At 39.5% G+C, this 26,030-nt stretch overlaps 2 protein-coding genes across 2 annotated transcripts; both read left to right on the plus strand.

Moving 5' to 3' along the window:
- Nucleotides 1-819: 819 nt before the first annotated feature.
- Nucleotides 820-4,123, plus strand: LOC134442698 (uncharacterized). The gene is made up of 3 exons (XM_063192739.1): nt 820-1,123; nt 1,213-1,293; nt 3,547-4,123. The coding sequence occupies exons 1-3, from the start codon at nt 820-822 to the stop codon at nt 3,828-3,830; spliced, it is 669 nt and encodes a 222-aa protein (XP_063048809.1). The 3' UTR covers nt 3,831-4,123.
- A 6,055-nt stretch (nt 4,124-10,178) lies between these two features.
- On the plus strand, nt 10,179-24,822 carry LOC134442699 (exocyst complex component 3-like protein 4). The gene is made up of 10 exons (XM_063192740.1): nt 10,179-10,275; nt 12,730-12,964; nt 13,806-14,122; nt 15,980-16,197; nt 17,088-17,356; nt 17,820-17,980; nt 18,098-18,418; nt 23,830-23,944; nt 24,220-24,330; nt 24,695-24,822. The coding sequence occupies exons 2-10, from the start codon at nt 12,782-12,784 to the stop codon at nt 24,797-24,799; spliced, it is 1,800 nt and encodes a 599-aa protein (XP_063048810.1). The 5' UTR covers nt 10,179-10,275; nt 12,730-12,781; the 3' UTR covers nt 24,800-24,822.
- The last annotated feature ends 1,208 nt before the right edge of the window (nt 24,823-26,030 follow it).

The raw sequence follows: 26,030 nt of genomic DNA on the forward strand, positions 1-26,030 counted from the left end.
CGATGGTGAAACTTTCATTTTACGCCGGAACTATCCTTTAATTCCTACCTTGTTATTGATGACTCAATCTGTCACGAAATTTGCCTTCAAGGGGGCCCAGCAACTTGTAGCCTATAGGGGCCTTAGACCATATTAATCCATTTTATTTCTTGACATTTAACAATGTCACACACAAGAATGCTGAATATATTGTTTTGGGATTAGTAATAACACATTCTTAAACTTAATAATGAAATGAAATAAAATAATATACATGTATACATAATAATATGAATAAAAATATAGGTATTATAAATAAAAATATAAATGTACAGTGTGTGTGCATGCTCTTCAGAGACAGGCAGCATGTCTATGAAAAAGTATATATACAGTATACATATATATTTTTGAACGAGTCACAGAATTACTGTGAATGACAGAGTAAAATATGTTAGTCCTTTTATTTCTGTGTGCATGAGTGTATGCACAGACACGCGTGTACGGGTGTGTGTGTGTGTGTGTGTGTGTGTGTGTGTGTGTGTGTGTGTGTGTGTGTGTGTGTGTGTGCATGTCTGTGCGTGTTGCTACTCTATGACAAAACCAGCTGTTGGCACGATTAGCTTTGAAACCTCCCACATTTCTCAGTCCCACAAGTCCCCCCACCACAAGTCTTTGGGAAAAACAAGGGAAGAGGCATCAGAATATTTTGAAACACACATTGGTTGGTCTGAGTGTCCACGTGCAAAGCTACCCAAAACCCTCATAACACACAGTCCAGAGTTGAGGGGCGGCTGTGTGTGTGTGTGTGTGTGTGTGTGTTTTAAAATGTGTGTATTGATCATGAAGACTCCTGGAGCTGAGCTGCTGCTGCTGCTACTGCAGCTGCTGCTGTGGTCTTCCTCAGGCCTGCTTGTGGTCACAGCGGAGAGCGGAGGAGCCCACCAAGAAGATGCTGCTGCCGCCCCCACCCAACAGACCTGCCAGCCAGACATCCACGCTGTGTTGAGAGAGATGAGTGCCCTATTGGCAGAACAGAGAGTGGAACTCAGGCACGCCAAGACACAACTGGAGGCCACGGAGAAGAGGGCAGAAGCCATGGAGGCCAGGCTGAGAGCCAGCGAAGAGAGGCTGCAGGAGCAGAGAGGTGTTATCGGGCAGCTGAGGGAGGCGCAGGGGGAGCAGGCCACTGCTATGAGGACCGTGGGAGACAGCGTGACACTCACGGGGAGTCAGGTGGCGGAGCTGAGGAGCAACTGGGAGCAGTTTTGGGGAACGTCATTAGCAACATTGGAAGCGCCTACAACCCAAACACAGGTATGGGTGGGGGAGAATTACCTATTTTAATATGATTACTTTCATGTTTTACACTTCATTTTGCTACTATTGAACAGCTAAAAAGGGTGTGTCAGAGTAAAGATTCTCAAATTACTCTGATAGTGGAGTCAAAAGTCACTGTAATATTCTGAAGATGGTCAGTGTAATTTCTTCTAATCTCTTAATACAGTATTTACACAACTTTGAATAGAATTCACTCTGAAAGTATTTTTCTGATTGAAGAGTAAACTATTGCTACACAGTAAGTGGAACTAAATGTTATCTGAAACAGGGTGAATTTCCACTCTAAAAGAGCTATATTAACACTTGTGATATCATGATCCTATGAACTCATGATCTCCAGTTGAAAGCATATTCTCAAAAAATTACTCTAGACAGAGGTAATGTGGTTTGTAGAGAAGGGAGATGCATAGAGAGCTGAAACACCATTCTTTTCACCAATACAACACACATGTAATTTCATTCAAGCACTTTCTAATGTGTGATTGATGCTCAGAGTGGTAGTGAGCTTCCCTTCATGGCCAGGGCTGTAGTGGAGGGTAAACGCACGTAAACGCCGTTTACGCACCTCTGGAATTTAGGAAATAGCGTTTACCCACCTCTAAATAGCGTTTACCCACCTCTAGCGTTTACGCAGCTCTTAATGGCAATTGCGCACGTCAAAGTTCCCTGCGCCTTGTGATCTGCCGTTGGAATAATCCAAAATAAATTTGGTGTCATTTAAAAAATATTGTTGAACATACTTAACGCTTTAGTAGGAATCATTTTCATCCACTCCAGGTTTCTCTCTACCGTTCGCAAATTAGTCACGCCCTTCTCATCAAATCTAGCCACTTCGCAACGTTTGTCCGAAAGAAGTAGGGGACAAGCCAGTGCGCCCCATGTTTACAAGCGAAAGCGCATCTGCCCGCCGGTTCTACGGACGGCAATGCCGTGTGAAGCCAGGTATGAAAGTAACCTAACACAGGAGTAAGCCTAGTAACACCACCAAATCCATCATTTAGGGAGGTACAAGTTTTGTTACACCTTGTCACAAGACTTAGCCTAAAAATTATTTCATGATCTGACATGTCCAAGTTATTTGCAAAAGCAATTTCTCAGAGCTAGAAGGACTCATTCCTGAGTAAAGAAATTATAAGCTTCTTCTTCATCAGCTTCTTCTTCTGTCTATTTCCTTTGCAGTTATTGACAACACTGTATGGGTTATCTTATGAATGGTAGGTAAAACTCCAGTTCCTCTCTTAATGGCTGCAGTGCCTATTGCTAATCTATGAGCACCATGCCACTACAAGTAGGCCCTAGCCTAGCTAAGTAGGCCTAATGGATGATGGTGGAGGGGTAAATTGTGAGGTGTCTTATAAAAGTATAAGCCTAAAATGTAGCCTAATAGCACTTCATTATCAATTCAGTTGAAAACCACAAATGCTGTGTTTTTTATATTTAGTTTCCAATGTTATAGCCTAATGCCATTCATCTTTGTGGGGAATGGCTGAGATGGGCCTACAGTACATGATGGTGAATCTATTTTTAAAAACCTAATGCAGAAAGTGGAATAGGCCTATGAAATTGAGCTGCATTGTTATGCTGTTGAGCTACTCCAATATAGGTGTTAGGCCTACTATCTAGGATTGTAGCAAAGGCACACTGCATCATATGATCACACAAATTATGTGATAGGCCTATAGGCCTAACTGAAGAGATTTTAATTGTCATTTATAGTAGACAAATGAATGTGCATGCCAAAAAGTTCTAGTGGCTTTTAAACAAATGACCATTTTGGATGCGTTGATACCGATACTTTATAGGCCTACTATCATGCCTGGCCTCATACCCATTTTCATACCTGTAGATACACAGATACACCGCGTTGCGTTGCGTCGCGTCACGGTCTGTCTGATCAAAAAATTCATAGTTTACCCACCTCTAATTTGACCACTACAGCCCTGTTCATGACTAAATCCTTACCTCTATAACACTGATGTGCACACGCTGCATTCATTTGTTCTTGGTCCAGGTAGACAAATACTGAGGCACTCAAAGTTGCAATTTTTTTACTTTTTTATTTGGCTGTAAAAAATTGCAACCTTGAGTGCCTCAGCATTTGTCTACCTGGACCAAGTTTGAGAGCCCCTACACTGATTAGCACCAAGGGGAAAAGGTGAAGACCCAGAAGCACTCCAATTACCTGCTTGTGTTTGTTCCTTTGTTCTTGTTTTAATTTACCCCATGCAGGGGTGTTCACAGCGCCGGTGCGAGGAGCCTACCACTTTGTCTTCTTCCTGTTAGGAGACGGCCATGCGTCTAACCCGACAGGAGCCTATCTGTACAAAAATGACAAAAGCACCGTCATTGCATACAGCAAGCAGGAAAGTCCGCATGTTAAGCCATCCAATGGAGTGACTCTGCTGCTGGAGGTTGGGGATGTGGTCTTCTTAAAGCTCTATCCCAGTGCCTGGGTGAGAGATAACGGCCTCTACCACACCACCTTCTCTGGACATCTGCTCTTCAAGATGTAGGCCTAACACAAATACAGACAAGTGCGATCCTTCCCTCTGAGGTTTCAGTGTTAATTTCAGCTCTACCTCTATTGTGAGGCGACCTGGCTTGTTAAAAAAATATATATGGTAAATGATGTAGCCCAACTTTCAGATGACATTAATGTATATTTTTCTGTAGGTTAAGATTAACATTAACATTAACATTATGTTGTCTAAAAAGTACACATTGGTGTTAATTTTGTATAATGTACTATGTCAAATTAACCAAAACAATTTGCTTACGTAGGCCCACTGATACACGTCACTGCAGGCTATGGACAAGCATGTAAACAATAAAAAAATATTAAAAATATCCATGTTGTCCAAGATGTGAATGGGGGCTTATTTTATCCTGTACAGCAACATGTCTAGAATAGAATAGCCTTTATTGTTATTGGTAAATAAGTGTAAATAATGCAAGTTGAAGGTAAAAGCTCGCACATCCAAGCTTCTGACCTGGGAGCAGGACCAATAAATAGCCAGATAAAAAAGGAGAAAAAAGTCCGCTACAACCAGGATTTAATGCTCCCAATTATTTATTTTTTTCCAGTGACATTTCGGGCAGAACCCTTCTTCAGACATCCTCACCTTTTTATCAGTGTAAATAAGGCACTAATAAAAGAAATGCAAAATTACATATGCTATTAAAAAAATATCTTCCTGTCAGCCTCTGTGCAGCTGAAGTGCCATATTGACGTAGCGTACACAATAGGTCAGCATGGGTGAAGTAGTAGTAGGTCACCAGTAGGCTTGTTTATCCAAGGCAAGGCATGATTATTTGTAGCAGTTCAATGTGCTCCATTCACAAACACAAAAGTAACATTAGAAACATTAATAAAAAAAACTGAAATAATATAGAAACATTATTCACTCAGGAAGTGTAGGCCCTATAGCTGCTACTGGGCCAATTCGACCAGAGCTGAAGTGTTGACCTGCAGTAGGGACTTACTAGGAGACGTCTACAGAGGTTACAGAGATTATGGGCGCCTATTTGAGGGACTCGACTTGTGTCAGGCATCATTGTGCATGTAGGCCTACAGAGGAGCAGAGGCAGCTCAGTTAAGCGCAAAGTCCAGGACGATTTCCTTTGTCTTAGAGATGTCTATTAGAGCAGGGGTGGCCAACCAGTCGGAGACCAAGAGCCACATTTTGTAATGTGTCACAGCAAAGAGCCACATCGGCACACAAACATCACGCGGGCATATAGGCCTAAACATGCGTACACCCACCACCAACATGGGCATCACCCATCCTTCTTGCACCACAGACCAGCAACAACATAGGCTACACACAGCAACAACATACACAACAACACGGGTATGAATATCAACCATCTCTTCCTTTCACACACACACACACACACACTCACACACAAACACACACACACACACACAAACACACACACACACACACACACACACACACACACACACACGCACACACACAGTGTCAGATTGATGTTACACTCCAACTTAATGGCCTGACTAAAAGACAATCCTGAATATAAGATGACCACCACCCCTTTTTTATACTGCTTCAATTTTTTGGGGGAAAAGGTTTTTTCAAGATAAAAAAAAGTCAACACTAGTCAAAATTCTGTTCATAAATTCTTTCACATTTTAATAAAACATGTTTAACAGCATAATTTTCATGAGCACTCTTTATAACAGCACAAAGATAGTAACGCGGCACAAAGATTCTCCGCCTCTCTTCATTCGGGGGTTAGACGCACACAGACACATATTTCTTGTGCACAGATGATCATTGGATGTCTGGCGACGACACCATCCAAAACTTAACAAGGTGGTTCGTCAGATCGCCGTTCATTTTCCATACTGTTTCAGCGGGTGCTGACAATGGGCCAGGGGAAAAACTAAACTTTTTATTTTGAAACTTAACTGAGCGCGGAGAAGCGACAAGCAGTGGCGGAACCAGACATGTATTATTGGGGGGGCAATGGGGTAGCCACATGAATTTCACAGGGGCATACTCTTACACAAAGAAAAAAACACCCAAACACTATAGAATAGATAGGCCTAAAAATAATGATATTCCCGGGTTCTTATGACACCCGTCACTGGTACTAGATTGAGTGGTTTCCGATTGTCATCTATGGGTTAAAAAAGGGCTTTGGGCAGGTATTCTGTAAATTTGTGGTCATATAAATCAAGACTTCTGTTTAAATCTGGCAGGATTTTAGTTTTAAGGCGTTCTTTTGAGTATTTTTGGGTTGGTAATCATTGGTCACATTTGGCAACCCTAACACCTGCTGTAAGGTACTGTCACTGAATCCCTTCTAAAGTGCACCCTATAACTGCACCCTTAAGTTTTAGGTCTCCGATTATGTCAAAGAGTAATCAGTCACAATTTATGTCTTTTGGTGATTTGTTATGTGATTTTTTTGTGATTTGACCCTCAGAAACCCATTGCATTGCAAATGGCAAGATTTACAAAGAGCTATGTGCCTTACATTGACTGAACCTAACTCAAATTACATATCCCAACACCACACAGTCATTTCCGGATAGAAAATAGTATTCATATGAAAAATATCACATTTCAAGTAAAACATGGACATTTTTATTAACTGCTTTCTGTATTTTCTGAATACATTTTAACCATTGTAGAGGTAATAATTTAAGTAGGCTACTCTTTTTTTCTCCAAAGATGTGCCAGAAATGTGGGAAACATAAGTTTTTGAGAAAAGTATGATATGAAGGGCTGCTCTTTTTGGAAGGAAAATGCTGGGTGCTACGCAAATGGAATACACTGACAGGTGTGTACACCTGTAGGCTATCTGTGTTTATGTAGGCCTATGTGAGAATCATAGTGATGTGAGATGATAAAGATAAGTGTTTCACTGATGCCCATTATTGCAGATTTTCAATGTTTCTACAGAATTCTCAGAAACAAATGAACATAAAAGTTTCTGCATCAAAGACTTTGAAGTTGAAAGGAAATTAATGCTTTGGTGTCTGAGAGTTAATCAAATTATTTTCTACCATCTGTGTTTTTATGTAATTTCAACTTTCCTATCAATAATTTAAGTCTGAACTCGGACTTCAGATTTCAGAGTTACTTCCATAAAATCCAGTCACTGTAATGTGGCGATGCTTCTAAGAGCTTGCTACAATTCACACATATAACAATGCTATTGAAGGTGCTGTAAGGACATTCTTTTAAAATACTCATTAGCATCTAGTCTATTCCAACACAAAGACAGCAATTAGTATTATGCCAGTGAATATTTGGACTTTAGACATGAGGTTTGAGTTGAATTCACAGGAATTAATCATGAAGCTACATTCATTTACCACCAAAAACAAATCTATTTATTTATCACATGGGCAATAGAGCAATATATAGGCCTGGTACTGAAAAATCTTAAATGGCAGACAGCTAACTTTTCAAAAGGAAAACGAAATGAATCTGGACTGAAATAAGCAGTTTTTTTTCTCTAAGGCTTTTCTTCTTCAGGGCGGAAAAACACACATCTGCTTCTATGAATCATTGCCGTCAGACCGTACAAGACAGAGAGTCATGCATACCACTAGACAGAGGGGATTCTAAGCTTTCGAATGGTACCCCATATGCCTACTGTAAATTCACGAGGGTGGTGTGTACACAGACTTGCATCGAAATGTGTGTGGGAAAAATGGTTATCCTTTCTTCACTCGCAATAGCGATTTGCAGGCGATCTATGCGCTTCGTGTAACGCGAGTGGGCGGGGCTCCTGTCCATTTTCTGGGGGAGCACCTGGGGTAGCCAATCAGATTTCAGGGGGGTCAAATGCCCCCCTAGCCACCCCTGCAGCTCCGCCCCTGGTTAGATTCTCTAGGAAGTAGGCCACTGGTTCTTGAAAATGTGGCAAAAACAGGTTTTAAGTTGTTCAAATCCAAAATATAGAGGTGTATTATCATAGATGTAGGTCTTGGCTGTGCAGTGAATGTATTGGTTAAGCTGCCCATGTTTAACATTTTTCATAAAATGGGCTCTTTCTTGTTTTGTCAACAGCGGCAGACAGAATTAGAAGTAAAAACATATGTTTACTGTATTAAAGTGAATTACTTTAACAATTCAACATAACTGTAGATACTTATTGTATGCATATTCTTAAAACATGTCAAAAACACGTAAAACATGTGTTTTTTGGTGAACTCCATCAGATGTCACCACCGTCAGGTTTACTGACAAAAAAACCTCCAAATGCACCTCAGTGGAGGCTAGAGTATAAGTTTGGATCACAATTATTTCTAACATGTCAGGTAATGTTTCATTAACCAGCACAATTTATGGAACAAATTGATGAGAGGAACAAAATCTGACTGTGGTGACATCTGACGGTGTGAGACAAAAAAACACTATTTTACATATTATGCATTGTTTGTTATTATTAGCCATTTCATTTTCGCTCTATTTCTTAAGTGCTTCATACCTTTTCTGAGAAAGTATATATTAATTAACATTAATGTAATATAATACTATTAAAACCCCCGACGGTGTTGACAGTTTATGGTTGGGACAGTACCAGTGTCCAAACAAATTAACAGATTGAGGACAAAATAGTAAACTTACAGGAGCTTCAGTGATGGTGACGTATGCAGTAGAGCTAAGGGTTTGAAAAGGGGTCCTCAGGAATGACAATGACCTTGTGCATACCTTTTTTTATTGTCTTTTAAAAAAACTGACGGTGTTCACAAATATGCTGAACACATTTTGAGCAATCAGAAGATAATAGTAAATATTGTTTTACATGAGCTATGTGCATATCTGTAGAACCACTTCAATATGTTCCTCCGCATCATGGTGATATTGTTCAATTCTGTTAGTTATTTTTGTATTTTAAGTCAATTGAAATGATGATGCCAGTCCTTGGGACAGGCGTTTTTACAGGGTGTGGACAGGTTTATAGCCATGAAAAGTAATAAAATTACACTTAAGTATTTCAAACAACTGTGTATTTGTATAACAGACCCCTTGGCCATTGTCATTTTGTTTGTGAAAATTTTGTCGATTTTCAACAGAATTAACATTTTACTGCTGGGACATGTTTTTGCCAAACTTTCAAGAATCAGTGTTATACCACTGTTTCACCTAGATAACCAGCTATGTTTGACCAAGTGACCCATTATCAGATCAAGAAAATCTTTCTTGTATTGCTTGTATCAGTTGTTGGCTGGATTGGATTTGGTATTTTTACTTGAAAATAGACAGAAACATAATCTTGCTGAAATGTGTGGGGCCCTCAGTTTTGCTGTGTTGAAATAGTCACAAAAATAAAGAGAATTAATTAAATGAGAAGGTGAGTCCAAACACGTGACCTGTACTGTACTTTAGGCCGGTGTTTCCCAACTTTTTTTGTCCTGCGTACCCCCTAATCCATTTAGTAGGCTACCCCTCTCACTCATGCTCTATAGCTGTTCCTCAATCCCAATATGACAACACTACATATATTTGATATTATTACATTTTTCCAAGTATCCTCTGAGGTGTGCTCACGTATCTCTAGTGGTACACCTACCCCTACCATCTTTTTTTAACTGTGTGTGTGCTCTGTCTATCTCTATCACTACACTGATTCACAGCCGTTCCACTATTTGTCCTCAAGAGGGCGGAAAAGGACAACCTCATCCGCTGCTGCAAAGACATATTAATTACTAAAATGGGGAGTGCAATTGCAATGGTCATAGCCATCTTTTTTGTCCACAAAACCTTGTCTATAATTTAAAGAAATAGGCCTAAGTAAGGCGGAAACACAGACCATGCTGATTGGTGTATGTACTCACATCAAAAGTTAATCCATACAGGAATCTGCTGTCCATTAAATTATGTCCTTGGGAGATTTTAAAAAGTTTTAAACATGAAGAGGAAAGATATTCTATGGAGGTTATGCACATACTCATTTACAGTTAGTGTGTGACTAAGTTTTCCATTTTATTCCTGAACCCATCCAAAAAACAATGTCACAGGGAAAACCATTTTGACTCATGGTTAATTATAGTGATTTGTATCAAAACGTGATGCCTATTCTTAGGAAACTTCTCACGGAGCATTCTGCACCTATCAAGGCCACATCTTCTGTAAACAAATGTATTCTTTGGTAGTGCGTGGGTTGTGGCTAAGTGTGTGTGTGTGTGTGTGTGTGTGTGTGTGTGTGTGTGTGTGTGTGTGTGTGTGTGTGTGTGTGTGTGTGTGTGTGTGTGTGTGTGTGTGTCTGCTGCCTGGGCATGTGTTATGGTGGGAGGTTGAGTGCGTTTCCTGAGGAAATAGCATCATCTGTGGCTGGGATACACAGGGCCTTGCGGACCGTCTGGGTATCTCAGACCGCGGACGAACATGTACTGTCCATGTCGACACGCCATCGGCTGCAGAGCAACACCTCCCTGAGACATAACACACCAAGATTGGACTCGAGTTTGTACAGGTATGATTTTCCAGATCTCAAATATAATACTTTGATTCATTATCAGTTCATCTTTTTAAGTTTTTTACTTTTAAGAATTTTACAACAACGGGGCACCTATTGTACAGTCCCATGACACAAGTTATCTGAAAATGAAAAAAGGGTTTTCTAAATAACTTTGAATGCAATTACTAACACAGGGAAGTTAAAGGAGATCCCTGTGAATGCCAGATGTCCTGCTGTTTTGTTATGTAAGGTAGTTTGGGAGTAGTGCATAGGGCATTGGCATTAGGCATCCCTGTGTACAGGATACTCCAGCTATGTGTTATGTAAGGTAACAGAGTGTAGAGAGTATAGTACCCTTGACAGTGACTGGATGGAATTAATTTTCTGCAAAACAGAATCACTGTATAAAATGCCTCCTATTAAGTCCAACTACATACCCATGTATAGCATTGTAAGTCTGTTGAATGGAGTAGGCTTAACAGTCACAGACATAGCTTTGATACATTACATTGAAGCAAATTGAAATCTTGCGATAAATCTGTCAGTTGGTGGGTGATGAAATAATTTTGTCATGAACGAAAGTCATATGGTGTCATAAAGAAATTGTTTTAATGGTCATTTGGGCAGTCTGAGCTTTTCATACAGTAAAATCCTGTTTGTGCTAAATGCCTAGACTACTCTCTATTCCTCAATGATATCCCGAAATTGTGAAAAATAGGTAAAATCCTGAAACTCAAATTGCACACTTAAGTGCTGAATACATTTATTCTGATTTGGGTGGTGTTTAAATAAATCACTTTAGACCAGAGTGAAGAAAGAAACTTTTTTTCATTACCAATGCTACTTTGGAGGACCTATCACAATCGAATCAGTTTTAGGAAGCCAATATATCACATAAATCCATGCATCTCTGCATAAGCCATTGTATTTGCGTAGTTATAATTTGTTATTTTCAACGAGTCATAATGAATGACTTTGGAATGTCCTGACCTTAATTGTGAAAAAACACGTTATCAAATCCACTGGTTAAAAAGTAGTGGAGAGTAAAGAGTACAAGAACAATGAGTTTTTAAAAAATGGGAACTTAAATCAACTATTAACACAAAGCATTTATGGCAACTACAATAGTGTTTATTTGTGAAAGCATTAAAATAAGAAGAATGAGGTACCGTGAAGTCAATGAGGTATCAAAAGACTCAAATTGCACCCTGACTGAACTTGAATGCAATGTTCCACACTGTGTACGTGTAGGGAAACTCACTATGAAGGCATCAAGTTTAAATTATTTTGGAAATATTTTCTGGAATAGCACCTAGGTATAGTATTCAGTAATACCTCCCATAACAAATAATATAACACTGCAATTTGGTAATTTGTTAACTTACTTGCTTGACTCTGTAAGGCTATTCAATCAAATCAGTTATTGAATTCTTGCACACCATTTCTCAAATTATGTCTTTAGTAGGCTACTTATTAAACTGATTCAATGATTGTCATTCCTCCCACTGATGCGTATTTGGCAATACTGTTGTCTTAAACAGTTCAATTATTATGTGTTTTCTGCTGTTGCACAGTCACTATAGTAAGCTAGGTTGTCAAATTATGTACAACAATTGCACTGTCTTCCATGTTCCTCTTGCGTCTTTAGGAAAAGAGCTGCAAGCACACAATGCCTCTGTTTTTTTTGTGTCTGCAACATCATATTTTACTCAGTGTAGTTACCTTCAGCCAATTTCTCATGGTTTTTTTTTATGAATCGTACCATCTAAACATACCTGTTTTGTCTGCACTGTGATGCAGTCACTGTAACCTTTGCTAGTGGTGGTTGTCAAGTTGTTTGTAACAGCTGAGAAAGTCCTCCCATGCTGTTCTTGGTAGTTTAAATAAGGAAGCTCCCATACTGCTTCTATTGTTATACCCGTCTACATCTATTTTTGCATCTGGACCACCACACTGATTATATTGATTATTCATTCATTTATTCATGCAACAGTCTTTCTTCTTCATGAGCAATATCTGAGATATGTAACATCTGCTATACCACATAGTCAATGGGAACTATGCTGATATTGGGAGGTGGTTGAGTGCATTTACGGCAGCTGCCAACATTCTTCCATGTTGTTCTTGGTTCCTTAAAGAAGGAAGTTCACATAATGCTTCTATTTTTGTATCCATAACACTTTCATTCAATTAGCTCAGGTACTCAGCTATTACTTACCATTACACAATGTGTCTGTATGTATGATCAATATGTATGATCGAATATTGTTTACATACGCTGAACTGAAACATTCTGAATCCACCACACCAGTATAGTCTTTTTCTGTAACCTAGTTGTCAAGTTGTTTTCACCAGCTGACAAAGTTCTTCCATGTCGTTCTTCATCGGGTTGGGTGTTGGTGCGTTTAACTAGGCGAGGAAGTTCAAGCGCAATAATAACGCATGGTCTATTTTTGGGCTCCCGTCAAGCTTTTAAGGAAGAAGACCGAGCCCCCCCACCCACCCCCCTCCAGCACCAGCAATGCCTTTTCTGAAGAAGCTGCCAGGGCGGTCAAAGGGTTGCCACAACAACAAAGGCCTAGGAGGTGGAGGAGGAGGAGGAGGAGGTGGAGGCCTCGTGGAGCAGCAGACTACCAGTGGCACCCTCAATCCCTTCGAGGAAGTGGACCTTCAACAGCAGCAGCAGCAGCAGCAGACCCACACAGTAAAAACACCAGTGTTAATAATAATATAACTCTTCAAGAGTTGACACAGTTAAACTTCCGTTTTAATAATATAACTCTTTAAGAGTTGACACAGTAAAACTTCCAGTATTAATAATATAACTCTTCAAAAGTAGACACAGGAAAACCGCCATTGTTACTATAACTCTTGAGGTGACACAGTAAAACTTCTAGTGTTGTAGTGACATACTGTAACTCTTGAGTTGACACAGTAAGCAGCAGCAGCAGACCCACACAGCAAAAATGCCAGTTAATAAGAATTAACAAAGTAAACACACCTGTCTTAGGGCCAAAGAAATTTTTTTGGCCTCAGACATCAGGTGGCGCAATTATATTAATTAGTAATTGGTGGTTGATATGCTGCAATGAAGACGCGAACTGATAGATGATTCTTAGATAGTCCACAAACAAAAAAAAACAAAAAAATCCATACAATAGTGGCACTGGTTGTTGTTGCCCCGCCCTGATGTGTGCTACTGCTGAAACACCACTGACCTGTTAATATGACTCTTAAAGAGTTAACATGGTAAAAAATGCCAGTGTTAATAATAAAGACTTGAAATTAACTCTGATTTAAGAAAATATTTGGTCCCATACATATTTGGTCAATATTTGGTCTGTGTAACATTTTATTGAGTCAACTCTACTCATCATTATCATGCAGATATTAAGAGCTGTACAGTATTGCCCACACGCAGATTTGTATACTGACTTTTGACTCCACTGTTAGAGTAATTGTCACAGTGTTGTAAATGATTTATACAAGTTAAGGCCTGAAATGTTTACACCCCCGTTTTTTTTTTTTTTTTTTTTACCGTGCAGTATTTTCCAGAGGAAGCCTTGGCCCTGGAGCGGGCCCAGCAGCGACATTGTTCCTTCGACAGCGAGCCGGAGGAGAATGGCGGAGGTGGAGGAGGAGGAGGAGGAGGGTCAAAGGGCAGGGGCACACTGGTGCGTCTCTACAGCTCGTCCCCGCTGAAGACACTGGGGAAGTTGGGGAAAGAGCTGCGCAACACGGCCCGCAACAAGTGGGGCGCTGGCAGCAACGGGCCCAGCTCCCGCAGCTCCACCCTGCCCAATGAGAAGAGGCGGAACAGCCGCAGGGGGTCGGAGGAGATCATGAACCTGCTGAGATTTAGGTCTGTGCTTGAGAGATTGAGGTGCTGTGTGCGTACTGTGTATTTGTGTATGTAATCAGTGAGTGTAGTGCTTTGTGTGTGCATGTGTGGGAGGGGGGTCTGTTTGGGTCTGTCTGTATATTTGTGTGCCAGTCTGCCTGTCTGTTTGTTGATCAGTCTGTCTGTTTGGGTCCGTCTGTGTATTTGTGTGCCAGTCTGTCTGTTTGGATTTGCTGTGTATTGTGTACCAGTCTGCCTCTCTGTTTGTTCGCTTGTTTGTTTGTTTGTTTGTTTGTTGGTTGGTCAGTCTGTCTGCCTGGGTCTATCGAAGTCTGTTGCGTGTCAAAAAACAAATAGGAAATTGGAGTGCTTCAGGGCCTTCACCTTTTTTCCTTGGTGCTCAATGGTATAAAGGGGCTCTCAAACTTTCTCAGGGTAGAGGAAATCTGTGGTGCTCAAGGTTGCAATTTTTATACTTTTTTATTTGGCTACAATGCCTGCACGTTTCAACCCATATGGCCCTCTTCAGGGCGTATCAAGAATAGACTGCTGTTGCATGTCAGGCAGACTATCTGTCTCTCTGCTGATCAATCTGCCAGGGTTTGTCTGTATATTTGTGCATTTGTGTGTCTGTTTGATTTTTTTTTTGTAATCTGTAATTGACCCATTCCGGTATCAAACCAAAATGCACTGTTTAGAGTTTTAACTAAGGTCCAAATATCTTTCTTGCCCATTCCATCCCAAAATTGAATTGAAGGGGAAGCAGTCTTTCCATGTGGACAGCCGTCTGTTTGTTATTATTTCAAGTGAATTTGTTTTGCCGTGGGCCCCGTGACCAACGTCTTTGAAAAGGAACCGGATATCTACAGTATACTGACACTGCATCAGCAAAAGTTTTACAGTGGGACATGCTGACCATCTGAAACCCCATAAAAACAACTTAATTCAGCAGTCTTTTCGCAATATATTGCCTGGAATGGTTTTCCTCTCGTTTTATAGTTTTATTGTTCATTTTCACAGTGTGGATCATATCAGGGGAGAGTCGCTTGCATAATATTTTGTAAATAAGATTAAATAATAAATAGATAAAGATAAATGAGATGGTTAGATAGTTATAAAAACATGTTACATTGTAGGAGCTGATCTTCCACCCTAAGTGGTCACCTCTGTCTTTAGACAAGTATACATTACATTACATTACATTACATTACATTACACTTAGCTGATTCTTTTATCCAAAAGGTATTGGTTACAGGCCCTGGAGCAATGTGGGGCTAGGTGGCTTGCTCAAGGGCACTTCAGCCAAGGGTGGACGTGTAGGGAGAGGTAAGGGAGAGATTCGAACCTGCAACCCTCTGATCTTAAGTGCATCTCCCTAACCATTAGACCACAGCTGCCCCCATACAATTCCCATACTTTCTTTCTTCTGGGACCCCGTTTTGGACCTAAGAATATTTTGGCGACCAGACCCCACTCCATCGTCATATTCCAAAGGCCAAACATTCTTTGTCCATTAACATTGCTACAGTTTGAAATTCACCACAGGAAAAGCATGCATACACCTGTTAATCATAATCAAGTCAATATTGCTGTTTTTCACAGTGTTATCATAGACATGTACACTCATTACCCCACGTGTTGTACACTTGTTACCACACCCTTATCTTTTCCTCCTGCACCCCCTTAACCTTTAAGAGTGTACCGTCACACCGGTGTGACGGGAATGTTCGGGCAGTGAAAGTTCTATAGAATTCTGGGCGTCATTCGATACAATTTGGAATTCTAGAATCTTGCATTGTTATAGAATGCATTCTTTTCATAGAATGTTCAAAAACCCACCCTCTTAAAGGATAATCCCTTTTGTTCCTCTCCCTCCAGTCTGGCCAGCCTCCGCAAGGACTCCACCTGCAGAGACAGCATCCACGGCGACCCCAGCATCGAGATAGACGACAACGATCGCCGACGGCCGTCCTTCCTGCGCATCGTGAGCCTGGGCAAGCTGCGGCGGGAGTCCATGATAGATCGTATCTCCCAGGAGTCCCTGGAGGAGAGAGTGGAGACCCCGCCAGAGGTCAAGCCCAGGGAGCCCCTCTCAGGTACACACAACGGATGTGGAATGGAATAGAATAGAATAGAATAGAATAGAATAGAATAATCCCAGGAGTCCCTGGAGGAGAGAGTGGAGACCCCACCAGAGGTCAAGCCCAGATAACCCCTCTCAGGAACAGAATAGTGGTGTGCATTGGCAATGCCTTCATTCGATTCGATTACGATTTGGGAGGTAGCGATTCGATTCTATTCTACTATGCATTGCAATGCATTACATTTCTACTGAAAGCAAAGCAAAGTTTTTTTCAGTCATGATGAGGCAATACAAGTAGTCAGATACTGAGCAACATTTTATTGGCTGTTTTCTGTATCAGTCTTGCCATTTTCAATGCTTTGAAGTTCTTTTATTTAATTTAACATTCATTTGCTCCTGAAATATCCACGGAAGTAATTGAAACTTTAAAAAAATGCTGCATCAATTATGGAACTTGCCGCATTGAATTGAATTGTCCATGCCCTGCATTGCATTGCCGAATCGATTATTGTTGATACCACTAGAATAGAACAGAATAGAATAGAATAGAATAGAATAGAATAGAATAGAATAGGATAATCCCAGGAGTCACCCAGGAGGAGAGGTTGGAGACCTTGCCAGAGGTCAACCCTAGAAAATCCCTCTCAGTTTCACACAACAAGGTAAAATAGAATAGAACAGAATAGAATAGAGTCAAATAGAGTAGAGTAGAATGCAGTAGTATCAAATTTTCAGAGAGTATAACATCTTATCCAGTCTCTCTGGAAATATGATGAGGAGATTGTGCCAGAGGACAAACCCAGGAGTGAAAAAGTTTTGTTTTTTTAAGTTAACCAAAGTTTTAGCCTTTGTTTTTAAAAGTTCTACCAAAGTTGACCATCGTGGCTGTAACCCTCTTTCCAGTCCTGGAGATCCTCCGCCTGGTGAACCAGCGGAACCTGCTCCTGGCCGACACGCACATCCAGGAGCTGGAGCGGGAGTGCGAGCTGGACCAAAACAACGGCCCCAGCATGGCGGCCCTCACCTCCCGCCGCTCCAGCGCCATGTCGGCCGGCAGCGGCGCCGAGTCCACCATGTCGGCCACCTCCTCGGGCCTGTGGCTGGGGGGCGACTCCGTGGGGGGCCGGCGCAAGGCCAAGGACGTGGAGCTGCTCTATGAGGCCCTGCAGCAGGTAACACCAACAGGTTAACATTAGATTTGACATTTGGCTCTTTGGCGATTAACCCATTGTGTCCTGGAGCGACATTCAGGTTCTTGAGATTTGAGCTGGTTTATTAAAAATATGGATATGTTAGAGCTGAATGAACACATTCTAGTGCAAAATAGTGCAGAAGGTTCTAGCTTTTAAATGCAACTTGTTTCGTGTTTTTATGTGCTTCAGAGGCTAAGATATTTAGGTTTTAATAGGGCTTAGGCTAAAATGGGTTGTAATAGTGACTTACAAAATGGGTTGTAAAAGTGACTTACAATCGAGGGCATAATCATAGCATACCAGAGGAGAAGTGGGATGTGATTCTTTGCAAGAACTTCTCTTCCATCTTAAAAGTTATCTCTGTACTTTAGTCAACACATCTGACTAATGTATCGTCCTCGTCCACCATGTTCACCCTGTCATCCCTTGTCTGCACTAACAGGAGATGTGGGACGTGGTGCGGGAGTCTCTGCGGCAGCCGTGCGCCGGGCCGCAGCTTGGCCTGGTCGTCCTGGTGATCCAGCAGGAGGAGCAGGCGGACGCCGCCTGGATCCAGCGCGAGAAGGACTGCTCCCTGCCCGAGAGCATCCACCGCGAGCGGGAGCGCGGCTTCTCCATCTCCATGAGCCACAGTGTGTCCATGTCCCACAGCGAGGGCTTCGGGACGGGCATGGGCATGGGCATGGGGACGGGACTAGGGGGGCTCGGGTCTGGGTCCAGCTCCAGGCCGCGGGGGCTGATGAGGCGCTGGCAGGAGGCGGTAGGCGAGGCGGCGGACTGGTCCCTGCCCCAGCCGGGGGGCATCTCGGCGGGCCAGCTGGCCGGGTTCCTGGAGCGGCTGAGCGGGCGGGTGCTGGAAGACCTGGACGCGGCCAATAGGAACGTGGTGGCCATCTACCCCGAGGAGTTCGGGGCGTTCCAGGTGTACGTGCGGAGCTACCACCGGGCGGTGGCGTCCAGGCTGAAGACGCTCACCAGCGGGCCGCTGCAGATCACAGACACCTACGCCCTCCTGGACTGGATCTACAACATCTACAGCAGGTACTCCCAGGTCAAAAAAATGTGTACTTAAGTGTACTTTAAATATATTTAATTTTCAGAAAGTATATTTTAAGTACACTCTATTTATCAAGTACAGTACTTAAGTATGGTATTTAAAAATATACTTATAGTTTAGTGTATTTTAAATATATTTTAAAATCATTTGTATTATTAAAGTTATGTACTTAAATATAGTTTTATAAAATATACTGTTAGTGTATTGTATTTTAAATGTATTTTAAGTATATTTGTATTTTAAAAGTAATGTGCTAAGTGTAGTATTGTAAAATATACTAATAGTGTATTATATTTTAAGTGTATTTCAAGTATATTTGTATTTTAAAAGTAATGTGCTAAAGTGTAGCATTATAAAGTATACTATTAGTGTATTATACTTTAAGTGTATTTTAAGTATCTTTGTATTTTAAAAGTTATATACTTCAGTGTAGTATTATAAAATACACTATTAGTGTATTGTATTTAAATGTATTGTAAGTACATTTGTATTTTAAAAGTAATGTGCTAAAGTGTAGTATTGTCAAATATACTATTAGTATATTGTATTTTAAGTCTATTTTAAGTACATTTGTATTTTAAAAGTAATGTGCTAAAGTGTAGCATTATACAGTGTACTATTAGTGTATTATATTTTAAGTGTATTTTAAGTATCTTTGTATTTTAAAAGTTATGTACTTAAGTGTAGTATTATAAAGTACACTATTAGTGTATTGTATTTAAATGTATTGTAAGTACATTTGTATTTTTAAAGTAATGTGCTTAAGTGTGGTATTGTTAATTATACTAGTAGTATATTCAATTTGAAGTCTATTTTAAGTACATTTGTATTTTAAAAGTAATGTGTTAACGTGTAGTATTATAAAATACACTGTTAGTGTATTGTATTTAAATGAATTGTAAATACATTTGTATTTTTAAAGTAATGTGCTAAAGTGTGGTATTGTTAAATACACTATTAGTATATTCTATTTCAATGTATTTTAAGTACATTTGTATTTTAAAAGTAATGGGCTTAAGTGTAGCATTATAAAGTATACTATTAGTGTATTATATTTTAAGTGTATTTTAAGTATCTTTGTATTTTAAAAGTTATGTACTTAAGTGTAATATTTTAAAATACACTATTAGTGTATTGCATTTAAATGTATTGTAAGTACATTTGTATTTTTAAAGTAATGTGCTTAAGTGTGGTACTGTTAAATATACTATTAGTATATTCAATTTTAAGTCTATTTTAAGTACATTTGTATTTTAAAAGTAATGTGTTAAAGTGTAGTATTATAAAATGCACTATTAGTGTATTGTATTTAAATGTATTGTATTTGAAGACATACTATTGGTGTAGTATATTTTAAGTGTATTTTAAGTGTATTTGTATTTTAAAAGTAATGTGCTAAAGTTTGGTATTAGAAAGAATATTTGAAACGTACTTAAAGTTAAGTATGGTTTTAGTATATTAAGTACACTTGTACAAAGTTTGATTTTAGTACCAAAAAGTAAACTTAAAATGTGTTAAAGCTCTACTTAATTATATTTCCAGTGTATTTAAGTATACTATAAGTTGTCCCAAAATAACACAACTTAAGTATGTACTTCTGCAGCATGCTATAAAGTGCTTTCTCATGACCTTGAAATATATTTGTAGCATACTTCAAATAGTTACACTTAACCACATGTTAAAGTACACATTAAACATCTTTTAAAGTGAATTAGTAAGTATATTTAAAATGTACTTACATTTAAGTATGATTTTAGTATATTAAGTACACTTCTGCAAAGATTGATTTTAGTACCAAAAAGTCAGCTTAAAATGTGTTAAAGCTCTACTTAATCATACTTCAAGTGTATTTAAGTATACTATAAGTTGTCCCAAAATAACGTTCTTTAAATACACACTTTTGAAGTATATTTTAAATACAAAAATACATACTTATTAAGTATATTAAGTACACTTTTTTCACCTGGGTACTTTTTTTAAACCATCATTTTAGTGTATTTTAACCTAGGCTTATTTATTCATTATGCTTTGTAACATTAAATAACCTTCCACCTTCCATTTTGTTAATGTATTTTCATGGTAAAAACACCATATTGAAGAGCACAAACAGATCTTAAAAAGGCATATAAGGCCTTACCTATTAAACTTTTAAGCACAATACTGAAGTCTGTACTTAAGTTGTGTTATTAGTGTATTAAGTGCACTTTAAGTGTACTTTTTGGCGCACAAATTAAACATGTAAAAGTGTCTTTAATTCGATAAAAGCATACCACCACCAATGATTTCTAAGTATTATTATTAAGTATATAAAAGTATACTTAAAGTGTACTACTCAAGACTATTACTTCAACAACGTAATTGTGCCTGCTGTATAACAGGTAGTTGTGGTCTAGTGGTTAGAGTGCAGGTCTGTGGTTCAGTGAATTGTGGGTTCAAATCCTGGTTGAGGCAGTGGTTGTTGTCTGAAGTGAAGGTGAAAGGAAGGTTCATGTGAATGGCTGATGACTGTGAACAAGACAGTGTACAATGGAAATACAGTGATGTTTTTTCATATACTTTTGAAATATATTTAAAGTGTACTTAAAATAAATATATTTGAAATGTGCTTAAAGTAAAATCTACTTGTAGTATACTTAAAATACATTTAGAGTCAATACACTTAAAATGTACTTAAAGCGATTTTTGTGAATATATTTGAAATGTACTTAAAGTAAAGTATATTTTTAGTATATTAAGTACACTTGTACAAAATTTGATTTTAGTACAAAAAAGTCAACTTAAAATGTGATTAAGCTCTACTTAATTATATTTCAAGTGTATTTAAGTATACTATAAGTTGTCCCAAAATAACACAACTTAAGTATGTACTTCTGCAGTATGCTATAAATTACTTTCTCATGACATTGAAATAGATTTCTAATGTACTTAAAATGCACTTATCCGCATGCTAAAGTTCACATTAAACACATTTTAAAGTGACTTGGTTAGTATACTTATAATGTACTTAAAGTCAAATATATTTTTAGCATATTAAGTACACTTGTACAAAGTTTCATTTTAGTACAAAAAAGTCAACTTAAAATGTGATTAAGCTGTACTTAATTATATTTCAAGACTATTTAAGTATACTATAAGTTGTCCCAAAATAACACAACTTAAGTATGTACTTCTGCAGTATACTATAAAGTACTTTCTCATGACGTTAAAATAGATTTCTAATGTACTTAAAATGCACTTATCCGCATGCTAAAGTACACATTAAACACATTTTAAAGTGACTTGGTTAGTATACTTATAATGTACTTAAAGTTAAATATATTTTAGTATATTAAGTACACTTATACAAAGTTTAATTTTAGTACAAAAAAGTCAACTTAAAATGTGTTTAAGCTCTACTTAATTATATTTCAAGTACATTTAAGTATACTATAAGTTGTCCCAAAATAACATTCTTTAAATACACACTTTTGAAGTACACTTTAAATACAATAAAACGTACTTATTAAGTATATATTAAGTACACTTTTTTTTTTACTTGGGCTGTAGTGGACTGTGGGCCTTCCATTAGCTGCCCGGTTTCAGGCTGGTTCTTTTTTTTTTTTTTTTAAAGGTGCACTGTGTAATATTTTTTGTAGCTTATTCCCAGAATTCATGCTGCCCATTCACAAATGTTACCTTCACAAATGTTACCTACACCACCATCAAATTCGAAGTATTCATTATGACTGGGAAAATTATATTTTTCATACATGAACAGAGGGGTGTTCTCCATTGTCTGCCATTTTGCGCTTGCAGAAATAGACATTTTTAGCTGCAAAACTTCCTGTACTTTGGTCATACTGGTATATATTAGTTAATTAGCAGTAAACAGCACAATTTTAACGAGCTAAATACTGCAGTTGCAAAATCTAATCTGGCCACCATTCTACACAGTGCGCCTTTAAAACTTATTTTTATTTTGTTCAACATATGCAGTCGTACATTACATCGCAATCATAGCGTAAGCAAAGTAAGTACGGTATATCCACAGGTGTAATTGCACGAGTGTTTCAACATCAGCTTGATCCACAACCCAAAGACACCTAAGACAATACCTAACAAATTCAACCAACGCCCTCAGAGCCTAGTCTTAATGCATGCAAAACAGAAGAAGCATACACAAGATGGTCAAATAGTTTCAGGCTGCTTCCTCCACCAGGTGTACTGGGGCAAAGTACTTACCAATGAAAGTCCCACATTCGTACAGCATTGCATTTAGTAAATGCTTTTGACCAAGGCAATGAACGTTTTTCATCACTAGCCAAATTTGGCTAAGCCAAACATACACCCACTATCAGTCAAAGTGACTAGTTAGCTTTTGGCGTTTGGCCCGTTGGCTGGTGTTAATTTAAAGCCCTGCTTATGACCCAACGGTTGAGTCACCAGGGGTGACCCTTCTGATGTCTATGTTGTCATCACAGTTCACTTAATAAAACCAAGTTTTACTTGATTCCCATTGCAAACCAACTTTTGAGTTTTCTGGCCCTACCGTGGCTGATATGGTAGGGCACACGTTTACCACTCGGCCGACCCGGGTTCGATTCCCGGTCTGGGTCCTTTGCCGGTCCTTCCCCATCTCTCTCTCCCAACTCACTTCCTGTCTCTCCTGCACTATCCTGTCTCAGAAAAAAACAATAAAAGCTGAAAAAAGGCCCCCCCCCCCAAAAAAAAAAAAACCCTTTTGATTTTTCTCATTTTTTTTTTTTTTTTTTTTATATTGTTATGGGCTTTTATGCCTTTATTTGACAGGACAGATGAAGATGGTGACAGGAAGCGAATGGGGCAGAGAGACAGGGGAGGATCGGGAAATGACCCCGGCCGGACTCGAACCGGGGTCCCCGAGGATGGGCATGCAAGCCCAAATGTGGGGGGCTTAGCGCGCTGCGCCACAGCGACCCCCCCCTGATTTTTCTCATTTTTAATGTGAACCCGCCATTCAGTTCAAGATAAGATGAGGGAACCGACAACACCACAATTCTCTGTGGGCCCGAAAACAGTAAATGAGCAATTGTTACAGGGTGCAGTGGGGTTTTTTGTGCAATTTTTTTCTTTTTCATTAACTCTGTTTGTGGATGTCATATGTACAGTATGTCTGCAGGTAGGCATATCAACTTGATTTTTAAAATAATTTTTTAAAGTATTTTTGGGGGCTTTTCAAGCCTTTATTATGAGACAGGACAGTGAAGGACAGATAGGATGCGAGTTTGGATGAGAGAAACCGGGGAAACTTGGTTTTAATTTACACTTTCTTTTTTCCCTCACCCTTTAACCACCTTTGCCAATGATCAATCTGTTGGCCCGAGAAGGAGATGTGTAGTACATGCCAATGATATACAGTGCATGTCCTGTGCTGCAGGGATGTGCTAGGACCAGTGGGGAAGATGGCCCCAGTTGACTGCACACAGTTAGAGCCGCTGCTGCCCCCCAAGTGTATTGACAGACTGGAGCAGGACTGTGTCAATACTGTCAAGGTAATACACCTCACCATTGACTTGTAAAAGAGGATGCCGATGCATTGACTTCTACGCAACATTCATATTGGCGTAGTATTAACACATTTACATTAAATTAACATAGAATGATTGTGATTAAGTGTGTCATTCTGAGTGCAATTGTGTGTGTGTGTGTGTGTGTGTGTGTGTGTGTGTGTGTGTGTGTGTGTGTGTGTGTGTGTGTGTGTGTGTGTGTGTGTGTGTGTGTGTGTGTGTGTGTGTGTGTGTGTGTGTGTGTGTGTGTGCGCGTGCAGGACAAAGTTAGCATCGAGCTCTCACAAGTACTGGAGGACGAGGAGAGAAGATGGGCCCAGTCTATGCACATTGAGGAGTACCAGTCCAACCTTGCACGCTCAGTCATACAGGTCAGTAAAAAACACACACACACACACACACACACACACACACACACACACACACACACACACACACACACACACACACACACACACACACACACACACACACACCAGCAAGTTCATGATCCACGATGTTACATTCATTGCCACACATTCTCACACACAGACACAGACACAGACACACAAATGCACAAATGCACATATACATGACAATCTGTGTAAACCGAGAGCAATATTTCTGTATTTCACGCTTCCTCTAAATGGTTATGTATTTGTCTCTGTGTGAAAAAGTAGAATGTCTGAAATGAAACATTGCCTGCATCTCTCTCTCCCTCCCTCTGTCTCTGCGTCTCTCTGTGTCTCTGTTTAGCGATTGAAAATAGACATCGATAGATCCACAGCCATCAACGAGCAGTTGGGAGCTCGGGTGGCCCGCTGCACTCTCAGTGGCCTAGCAGACTTCCTGCAGAGGTAAGGGGCCATCACACAGGACCTTTTCCAGACAAGACAAGAGTATCAGAACAAGAGAACAAGAGAAGAGGTGTATCAAGTAGAATTACAGATAAAAGAAAAGTAAAAACCATCTTGAATATCCATTGGGTACAGTTGAATAACTGATGTAACAACTATCAACATCCAATATCAGGCCCTACCGTGGCTGATATGGTAGGGCACTCGTCTACTACGCGGCCGACCCGGGTTCGATTACCGGCCTGGGTCCTTTGCCGGCCCTTCCCCATCTCTCTCTTTCATCTCACTTCCTGTCTGTTCTCCACTGTCCTGTCTGCAAATAGCCAAAAAAATGTGGGGAAAAAAACAAAACCACATCCAATATCATGTACAATTGTTGTACTCACATCATGAATTGTCATGTCATGTCAAAATGATCGAAGATCAAGGCGGTAACAATCATACATGACCATTTTTGAGCAGACAAAAGTGCCAAAACTGCTGTGTGTAATCTAAAGCAGATATGGTGAAATCAACTAGTCTCTTGGAGCTTTAAATATATTTTTGTCATTGGTCACAGTGGTAACAGATGCATTAGACCTGTTCAAAAAAACATTTTTTTGTAATTTTGAAGCCAATTGCTGTGATTCCCATTCTCCAAGGTGTGAAATGGCCAGATATAAAATTATTTTGATTTTGGACCATGGGAAGACCTGCCTCAAGAGCCATAAAGTTTCAATGTTTATTTTAATCAAAAACGCCTGACATTTGGCCCCATTTTGCCTAATAACTTCACAGCCATTTGTCATAGAGCATTGTGGGTGGTGTCACCTGAAAGCTGACAAAATTTCCTTTCAGATGATACCCAATATGTCAGTATCATGCACAGTTATAGCTGACTTTAAAGCAGAAATGTGTTAAATTTAGGCGAATTTTGGTGGTTTCAGCTCAAACAATACTCAATTGGACCCCAGAAAGGTTTATTAATTCACCAAAGTATAGTACCAAATTGAAGTCTGAAAGAAAATATATTTCCTAACATTTCATATATTGCCAGTGACACATCCTGAACTGTCAGAACACAATATATAAAGTCGTGATCTCTTGCTTACTCTTCCTGTGCTGTCGGAAGACAATATTGGCCCATTAATGGATCCTGATTTTGTTGGTTTGCCCACCAATAAATTATCAGTCTGTACTTTTAATATTAGGTGTATTCTAACATGGAAAGATAGAATACAAAAAGCAAATCCAGA

Source organism: Engraulis encrasicolus, unplaced genomic scaffold, assembly GCF_034702125.1.
Source record: "Engraulis encrasicolus isolate BLACKSEA-1 unplaced genomic scaffold, IST_EnEncr_1.0 scaffold_214_np1212, whole genome shotgun sequence".
NCBI lineage: Eukaryota > Metazoa > Chordata > Actinopteri > Clupeiformes > Engraulidae > Engraulis > Engraulis encrasicolus.

Excerpts from the sequence above, each read along its gene's own strand:
- LOC134442698 (XM_063192739.1), top strand. The coding sequence starts at position 820 with ATGAAGACTCCTGGAGCTGAGCTGCTGCTGCTGCTACTGCAGCTGCTG. Across the intron at positions 1,124-1,212 it reads GAGGCTGCAGGAGCAGAGAG|GTGGCGGAGCTGAGGAGCAA; the intron begins GTGTTATCGGGC and ends ACGGGGAGTCAG. Across the intron at positions 1,294-3,546 it reads CGCCTACAACCCAAACACAG|GGGTGTTCACAGCGCCGGTG; the intron begins GTATGGGTGGGG and ends TACCCCATGCAG.
- LOC134442699 (XM_063192740.1), top strand. The coding sequence starts at position 12,782 with ATGCCTTTTCTGAAGAAGCTGCCAGGGCGGTCAAAGGGTTGCCACAAC. Across the intron at positions 12,965-13,805 it reads AGCAGCAGCAGACCCACACA|TATTTTCCAGAGGAAGCCTT; the intron begins GTAAAAACACCA and ends TTTACCGTGCAG. Across the intron at positions 18,419-23,829 it reads ATCTACAACATCTACAGCAG|GGATGTGCTAGGACCAGTGG; the intron begins GTACTCCCAGGT and ends CCTGTGCTGCAG.